Source organism: Cladosporium halotolerans (assembly GCF_011745625.1).
Source record: "Cladosporium halotolerans strain TM138-S3 chromosome Unknown Sca99, whole genome shotgun sequence".
NCBI classification, from domain to species: domain Eukaryota; kingdom Fungi; phylum Ascomycota; class Dothideomycetes; order Cladosporiales; family Cladosporiaceae; genus Cladosporium; species Cladosporium halotolerans.
This window is the reverse complement of record NW_027191549.1, coordinates 10393-19486: the sequence shown is the minus strand read 5'-3', so window position 1 is coordinate 19486 and position 9094 is coordinate 10393. Positions and strand designations below refer to the sequence as shown.

The following is a 9094-nucleotide window of genomic DNA, read 5'->3' as shown; positions in this document are numbered from 1 at the left end:
TCGGTCTATTCAAGCAAGCAAGCAAGCACAATACCGCATATCAAGCAAGCAAGCGGACGGACCTCAAGCACGGCGCTTGCTTGCTTGTGGACACCACTGCCGCAGACCTTTCAAATCGCAATGCTTGGGGATTTGGAACTATTCGGAAAGCAATCCGGGTCATCTAAGGCGTCTCAAAATTCCGCAGGCTCACCGAACGTAGATTGCGGCAGTTGTCCGGGATCACCAAAGTCGGGCACACACGTTCAGCAACCTTTCGGTACAGATGAGAGACGTGTTGAGGATGTCCTACTTCAACAGAGGAACGATGTCGCAAATCACCTAGCGACTTTGTCACCTTTTGCAAACAACGCACCGACCGCGTCTGGGCTGACTAGATGGCTAAAATTGTACATTGGAGAATCAAAGCGGATGATCGGTCTCATACCCTTGAGCGGAATTAGAACACACGAAAGCCTTTTTGAAGCCATCAAACAAGAGTACCAAGACGAGCTAGAGGAAGGACACGCCGTCACCGCTATTGATATCACACGAGAGAATGGCGGACAGATTTGCAACACCGGGCAGGAAAAAGTTCCCATCAAGAAGAATGGAAACCCCTCCACATGGGAGGTTCTAATGGAGGGTTTTACAGAAAGTGGCCCACTGGCTCAAGGAAATCTGACCGCATCTGCCAAAGTATGCAAGAAGGTGCCCGCGAAACCAGACCAATGATGTAGCAAAAGAGAAGCCACATTGAGGGCCAGACGGAGACTCGCCCGTCTCTTACTGCCAAAGCCTTTGAAGGCTGTTGAGGCGATCGAGTGCGTCCTGGAAGTGTCACTACGAGAAAGCTTGGGATTGCCACTGGACAACACAAGTAACATGAAGCTTCTTTGTCCTGATGACATGATCGATACGTGCGTCACGTTTGGCCGTGTCTTGCATCCGGCGTAACGTGTCACGATCGTGTACTGAGCTCTTGAGGGGAGTTGACGGATCGGTCCGCAACAAGGACCGAACCGAGCGATAACGGGGATGACACGCTGCATGATTGAATGGCTGTCAATAGAGATTGGCTCCGCGGCCATCCTTGCCACGACTTCCTACCGCCACGACGCGACCCCGAAAGCTCAGTCTACTGACATTTTCGGCCGAATATTGCTTCCCTTTGCTTATTTACATCGTCATGTCAATAAGAGCACTGCGTGACTTAAGTACGACTGCAGCTCGCCTTGCTGAAAAGTGCTACAGCACTGCTGATGTTCTGATGCTGTGATAGACTTAGCGTACAGGGTCAGCTTGCTTGTCGTACCAAACTGCAAGCCGTAAGTCGCAGATGCACAGCGCGTCAGCGCAGAGAGAGTGTAGTTCAATCGACTAATCCATCAGCGGCAAGAACATTGACTTGGCCTCATTGCGGAACTGACCTGGAGCTTTCGACTAACAGACAAAGCCCGTCACAGAGAGACGAAGAAGGCACAAGCATCTCGAGCAAGTCAGTCCGCCGAGCACCCAAGTCATGATGCGCTCGATCCAAGACGATCCAGAAGCAAGCGGAAGCCGTGGCGGAGGCTTGCGCCTCGATCACCTATGCTCATACGCATCGACTTTGATTTCTTTGCTTAGCAAGTCAGCGGCCAGCGTGTCGGCGTCTCCCAATTTCGCTTACACGGCCCGCGTGTACCCGTCCCTTGCCGTTCTAATCCCTGCTAAGACACATATAATACCGAGCCGCTTGAATCCTTGGCATTCACATCTTGCCTCCCATCTGATGCAGAAAGTCTTCCACGATCTCCGCGCGCTAAAATGCCGTACGGTATAGTGCTTTGAGCACCCCAATTAAAACAACCTGCTTCATTGCACTAGAACGCCCCTAGATATATATGGTGGAATGATAAGGTGATGCATTGGCCATGCCTTCACGCCCAATCCAACACGGGTCTCCAGGGAAGTCACACTCAGCCACGGGATAGCTTCACGAACCCAAATCGGAGCGCTTCCATGGCTGGCCGAAGAGATTTTACGATCAGATTGCTGATGGCTCTGCGAGAGGACCGTACGCCCCGCAATTGGGGCGTGCGACTCTGAACATTGCAGCATGTAGTTGACAATCTGAACCAACATTGTTCACACCACGAGCTTACAGTGTTCAGGACAGCCCTGGGATTAGAGGTCGTATTCAGGATTTCGCGGGCACTGAAGCTTCGCATCAGAGTGATTGGCTTGGTGAGCTCCTAGTCAACGGGCAGCAGATTTGATGACTCATTGGTGACTTTGGTCGAGAACCCTATGATCGCATCTAAGTACTTTATATGCCTCATCGTAAGTTCTGGAACAGGCTGTCGATGTCGATTGGTCCTCTCGCAGATGCCGCTAGAGCACTTCTGATCGGTCAAAACTTCCACGCACTGACACTATCAGCGAAATTCGAAACGGACGATACAAGTACGAGACTCCAGTCGTCTTCTGTCAAAAGTCTTCGATAACTCTTCATCCATCACCTCCCACACCAAGTCTCGCAATGGAGAGGACAACAGAGACAAAGACGATTCTACAACCGATCCACCATCCTTCTGACGTCCGATTACTCGATGACATTGACAAACTACGGTCCCACGGTGTTAGTCACTTAGTTGCACTACCTCAGCTGGTTGTTTGCGGCGACCAATCCTCCGGTAAGAGCTCGGTTTTGGAAGCCATCTCCGGGATCCCGTTCCCGACAAAAGACAACTTATGTACTCGGTTTGCCACAGAGGTTGTCCTCAGACGAACATCGGCCGATCAAGTCTCGGTCACCATCACGCCCGGTCCCGGGAGAAAACCGACTGAAACACAGAAGTTGCAACAGTTCAACATGATGTTGACCGATCTCACAGCTTTTGCGGAGGTCCTCGAGGAGGCAAAGACGACTATGGGTGTCGTGGACGGCGGCAGTGCATTTACAGACGACGTCTTACGCATCGACATCTCCGGACCTGACCGACCGCATTTGACTATCGTTGATCTGCCAGGGCTCATACATTCGCACAACAAGTTCCAGTCCGCCGAAGACATCGAGCTCGTACGGTCGCTAGTACAGCGATACATGACAAGTCGCAGGTCAATCATACTGGCCATCGTCTCTGCTAAAAATGACTACGCCAACCAAATCGTGCTCAAGATGGCACGGCAGGCTGACCCGCACGGCCTACGCACGCTGGGGATCGTCACAAAACCGGACACACTCTCTGCGGGCTCTGACAGTGAATCGGAGTTCGTCAGTCTTGCGAGAAATGAGGACGTTTCGTTTGATCTTGGGTGGCATGTTTTGAAGAACCGAGATTACGATTCTCGGCATGTCTCTTCGGAGCATCGAGACCAAAGCGAGACCGCCTTCCTCAGCCAAGGGGCGTGGAGTCAGCTGCCGAGAGCAGTTGTGGGAGTGGCGAGTCTTAGGTCGCGTCTCAGCAAAGTCCTACTGGGCCAGATCAAGCACGAATTACCAGATCTTATCATGGATATCGAACTAAAATTGTCCAATTGCCGCACAGAAGTTCGGAAGCTAGGCCAAAAGCGTCAGACTACAAGTGAACAACGAAGCTTTCTTCTGCACCTAGCTCAAAGCTATCAGCATCTTGCACGCGCAGCGATCGATGGTGTATACGGAGACTCCTTCTTCGGCGACCCTCTTTCAGGGGATGGGTACGGCCGCAGGGTCAGGGCATCTGTGCAGAATTTGGGACTAGAATTCGCGGAAACGATGCGTACCCGCGGTCACCGCTATCAGATTGCCTCGCAACACGACGCCAACGCCCTGCCACGGGCGTCGGGGCCCACACACATGAGTCGCAATCAATACCTCGAGCACGCCAAATCTCTTCTGATTAGAAGCAGAGGTAGAGAGATACCGGGGACTTTCAATCCTATGCTCATTGCCGACCTGTTCCATGAGCAGTGTACACCATGGAGATCCATCGCCCTTCAATTTGTCGAAAACATATGGAGTGCTGCAAGAGATTTTCTAGAATCAGCATTTAACCATCTTACGCAAGAGCAAACGGCTGAACTTATCATGCGCGAGCTCGTCGATCCGGACTTGCAACAGCGACTTGTCAACATGTGTGCCAAAGTCGACTCAATTCTCGACCAGTACAAATCAGGACACCCCATAACTTACAATCACTATTTTACAGAGACCATTCAGAATGTGAGAACCAAGAGGATGGAAGACGATCTGACACAAAAGCTACGTAATTTCCTCCACCTTCGTGATGGCGAAGCTTTAGAGGAACTCAACTTCACAAAGCTGAAGAAGTCGAGTTTGATATCCGCACTTTCAGCAAAGAACGAGGTTGACATGGACCGTTACGCTTGTGGAGAAGCGGTCGATTGCATGCTTGCATTCTACAGAGTAGGCTCTACTTCTCGTTTGATATCTCCTTCAATTACTTATCTGATTATAGGTTGCAATGAAGAACGTCGTTGATAACGTCGCCACTCAGTGCTGGGAAGACCTTTTGATCAAACCACTTCCTGATATCTTGACTCCTGCCAAAATTCTCGAGATGGAAGCCTTCGAGATCGACAGGATCGCCAAAGAGCCGGCGATCAACACCGACCAACGCAATTCCCTGACAAGAACCATACAAATACTCGAATTGGGGCTGGAGACATGCAGGAAACACGTGAGCTTTCGGTCTCTGAGTAAGTGACTTACTGCATAATGTCACACTGTCATTTACGCTCTTTTGCCAACAAAGCAGGGAAAAGTCAGCCCTGCGCTGCAGCTTTCGATCGGGACGAAGAAGAAGCGTCGTTTCATCTAACTGACGTTGGAGATGCCAAGTTACGCAACAGGGTGAGAGACATGGTCGGGGATCAGCAGTCGAGTCCGGAGGAAGTAAAGACAGAATGGCCGCCATCATCAAGCGGAGAACAGATGACTACCGATACACTTGCATTTGATATTGAGAAGGAATCCATCACCGTCGATGGCGGCAATACCCGGACGCTGCAGATATCGAATGACGTACAGAGCCTTCCGACGAAGAAGAAGAAGAAAGCAAAAGCAGTAGAATAGGGTACGAGCGTAGTTGACGTATTACAACTGAACAATCGGTACTTGGGTCAGATGTCCTTGAGCGACCAGGACATCCGAGTGATTCCTCCATTGCGCCAGTCCTACGCTTTTGTGTTCACTGCAATCAATCATAGTGGTTGGGCAGGCGTTCAGGACAAACCAAGTAAGAACCTTCCATGGCAGAGTCAATGTGAACTTTCAGACAACTGACGGCATACTTCTTCACTGAGTCTGCCACCCGTATGGCAGAAATTTGATATCACATTGGAGTAGCATGACCTCCAGGATCAATGATCTTAATGGTTTGCTCGAGGATGTACGTCGCGAGGGTGATTGGGCTTTCTTGTAATAGCATCCAGGATGCACGGCTTTTCAATACATGAAAGCCTGCTGACAGTGGCGAAAAAACGAATTCTCCCAGATCAACCAGTTCTATGACGATCGTTTGCCTAACCTCGAAATCTGCTCCTTTGCTTGAGATCCAATATCTTCTGTCTCACAATCTCGGCCTGAAGAGGCGCGTAAATTCCAGCGAGTTGCAGAGCTTCTGTCTTTCTCACCTGCGCGATCACTGAATCGAACAGACGTCCGCTCTTCGTCAATAGCTTGTTCCAGCTTAAGCTGTCAGCAGATGGCTTTCCTATACGGGAGGAAGTGTCTCACTGCGATTCGGATAAAGCGCATCCCAACACAAGGCATATCCCGGGGCCAAGGGCCAATTCCATATTTTTGTATCGGCTGCCGTGGCCGAGCATATCTTTGACTGTCTTCTCAATGTCCATGGGCGGAAGTGCAGAGCCTGCACCCATCGTCACCGTATGCGCAAGCGCGGCCACCGTCGGCTTGCCAAAGTCGGAGTGGAGCTCTAGCAGCACAATGCAAGCAATACGCTGAGCCATGCGAGACTAATGGTCTTCGCAATTGGCGTTGATGTAGAACTTGATCAGCTCGCCGGGGGTTGCGTTGCTCTCCAGAGGGTGATTAGGTGGCACCCAAAAGGACAGAGGCTTCTTCGTCCATTGCACACTATTACTGGCTAAGATCCAACGAGTCGTCGAGTCAGGGCCAGTATAGGTGGAGAACTTCTCAATGCGAGAATTATCGCGAGCGCCTCGCTTCTGAATTGTATAGGTCGAAGATTTGGAGCGTCTCTTCTTGTCCTTCTGCATCGTGTACAAATGACCAAGGATCTCGTCAAGTGCCGCCGTGTCATACTATTGGCCGAGTGAGAATCCCTTTTCTTCATTATTGTGTGGGTATCACCTTCTGAAGAGCACAAATGAGTTCTCGTGTTGTCATTTTGGGGTGTAAGGGTGAGTCGGTGGAGTTACTATTCCGTAAATGAGGATACGAAAGCCTTGACGGGGAGTATGACCTCACGATCATTTGAGTCATCGAGGTTTTACTCACCGCTATTTTGATCGCTTGGAATAATGCGATCATTCGATCAGCTCTTACAAGCCCCAAGCTTCAAGACATCAGATGTCGCGTGCATGCTGCATGCAATGCATGACAATAAAGCTCACCGAATATAGCGCTAAAACGCCGTACGGCCCCTGCAACGCCTCTACAGGCAGAACAAGCCATCGTTTGCTATGCTCATCCCACATCTATATCGCACGATTGAAGTTTTACTTTGGGAGTCTGCAGGCGTGCCCAAGGAGTGTGTAGCACTGCGAGCTGTCGTTGTATGAGTCAACTTCGCGAGCCGCTCAATGTTTGGGTCCTTCAAGCTCAGATCCTCGATAGAGGCTCACCCGTTCTTGCGTCCTAATTATCGAACGTACTTACACCATGAGTCACGTTACGATGGGTAGACATAAAAGAACTCTGTCGCCTCGTCTCAGGAAAAATTAGACTCACTAGCCATCTGGCAGACGAGAACCCAAATAACTCACCGTCGTTGAGCCATGTCCTCACCGTTTGAATACGAAGTCACAAGATCCCATCATCCTTCTGATGATGGTTTGTCAGATGACTCGAACTTTGAACACCTCAGCTCAGAGCGCACGGCGAACACTGCTAACCAGGAAAATCTTTACTGGCTCGGCAAGCGTGTGCTAGATTCTCGACTCGCACGACATGTTGTCATCCATTCTGCAGCCACGGCTACGCCAGATGACCTAAAAGTGAGCTCAAGATCATCCCACGCAACAATCATAGATAGCTAATCATGTGGTAACTTGTAGATGGAGTTGATTCGACTTAAAGCCAGCATTCCTTATGCAGCCCGACTTGCACTAATTGGAAGCGCGAGAACTCATCCACCGGGAGAGGCTGGTGTCATGACGCGAGCGTCGGATTTCCGCACTTATTGCGTTGCTATAGGGAGGTTGACGATCTCAGATGGTGAAAGGGAATTGAGGAGATTGGTCGAAGGCGAAGGAAGCTCGGACGAGCGCGAGCCGACTGAGATCAACCGACCTGCAAGTGGAGGTCAGCCTGCTCGTCAAGATGGAGACGTGTATTTCGAAGATCCGGGGGTTCCGTTGGAAACGAATATAGCACATTACAGCATGGCACTCAAAGAGTATGGGGACAGGGTTGGAAAGGAGGCGCGGTGTGACATTGAGCGGTCCCCTGTCAATCCGCTTCTTTTCTCTGCTCGTGTCTATGTCAATGGATCACAGCATCAGGGATTGGGTAGAACGAAGAAACAGGCAAAGCACTTGGCAAATAGGGCAGCTTGTCGGGCGATCGGGATCGTGGTCTGAATGTTTGATGAGCACATAAGGGACGAGGGACATCCGCCGAGCGATTGACGATCCGTATTTAAGTACAAAATGTGCCTCTGTAGATCCAGCGTCGCCGCCATCTCAATGATTTCATTGCGGCAATCGAGGGAACAGTGCTTTCGCTGTGTATTTGGGCCGTACTGCATAGACCAGTCGTGCCACTGCATCCCATATTGCAGGACGTTCATAGTGCTCCACCAAGGTGGCCACGACCCAAGACACATATATATACCATGTATTCTCACCTCCAGGTACTTTGATGGCGCTTACCACGCAAGAATGGCAAGCCTCGAACAGTCTTACACCTTGAGTCAAGACCCTGCTGCAATTTCGTCGGATCTTTACGACAGTCTCTTCCTGCTAAGCCTCCTCCAGCATGGATCAGGTTCGGATGCTAGGGATGCACAGAGCTTGAGCACCAGTATTGACACCCGGTCAATGTGGCATCACTTCCTGGACGACCTCTGTTTCCTCTGTGACTCCGAACATGCAGGGCAAAGCGTTGTGTCTATTGGCGTTGAACAAGGAACGGATGGTGTCACTTTCTGGATCACCACCACGGATATCCATCAAGAAAGCGCGCGACGGCACTTGGAAGAGATCTTGCACCTTCTCACCGATTTTTCTCTTGAAGGATCGGATACACAGTCCTTCGTGGCTGAGATCACTCTTCGTTCGGTGCAACGTAGCTGGGATCGAATATCCGCATACGTGGATAGGCTTGATCGTCTCATTGCCGAGAAGAGCTTGGCGCAAGACGATGATACTCAGTCCAGCGGTGAGTTCCTTCCCATCAGATGTCGGATCGTCAATAGCAACTGACTCTAGTGGGAAGCCATTATCTGGGCAGGCATACAAGCTGTACTAGGCGAAAGGGAATGCCACTATGATCTTTGCAAGGCTGCACACGTATTCCGACACTCTGCGACATACGACTTGTTGAAGGGATCAATTGCGGGGGGTGCAAGCGATCTCTTTCCCCCTGCAAGACACCTGGTAGCTCGCTTGGGCCACTGGGAGAAGGTCTCGATATCTCTCGTTGTCTATGCACCTCAGTTTCTCTCCATCATACGTAATGCGGTTGTGCGATCGGTACAGCCTCCGAAATACGAGAAAATCTGCTTGCAGTTAGATCAAGACCTGCGAAACTTGATCTTGCGAGTGTTCCCCAACTTCAAGGAATCCCCCATGTGTGAAGCACTACTTGAAAGAATGCAAAAAGCGGACTCTTTGGTCAAATGGTTTCATTCAGCCAATACAAGGAAGAAGCTGAAAACAAGGCCACACGCTGAGGTGATCATGTTGGAGTACTTCTACC

At 50.5% G+C, this 9094-nt stretch overlaps 3 protein-coding genes across 3 annotated transcripts; all 3 read left to right on the top strand.

Moving 5' to 3' along the window:
• Window positions 1-2503: 2503 nt before the first annotated feature.
• Window positions 2504-5041, top strand: WHR41_09406 (uncharacterized protein; the record flags this gene model as incomplete). The annotated part of the gene is made up of 3 exons (XM_069378009.1): window positions 2504-4372; window positions 4425-4665; window positions 4725-5041. 3 exons carry the CDS (start codon window positions 2504-2506, stop codon window positions 5039-5041), a joined length of 2427 nt encoding a protein of 808 aa, XP_069225028.1.
• Window positions 5042-6905: 1864 nt separating this feature from the next.
• WHR41_09405 (uncharacterized protein) lies at window positions 6906-7755 on the top strand (the record flags this gene model as incomplete). Its single annotated transcript, XM_069378008.1, has 2 exons — window positions 6906-7170; window positions 7231-7755. Exons 1-2 carry the CDS (start codon window positions 6952-6954, stop codon window positions 7753-7755), a joined length of 744 nt encoding a protein of 247 aa, XP_069225026.1. The 5' UTR covers window positions 6906-6951.
• A 300-nt stretch (window positions 7756-8055) lies between these two features.
• WHR41_09404 (uncharacterized protein) lies at window positions 8056-8598 on the top strand (the record flags this gene model as incomplete). The annotated part of the gene is made up of 1 exon (XM_069378007.1): window positions 8056-8598. The coding sequence occupies one exon, from the start codon at window positions 8056-8058 to the stop codon at window positions 8596-8598; it is 543 nt and encodes a 180-aa protein (XP_069225027.1).
• Window positions 8599-9094: the final 496 nt, after the last annotated feature.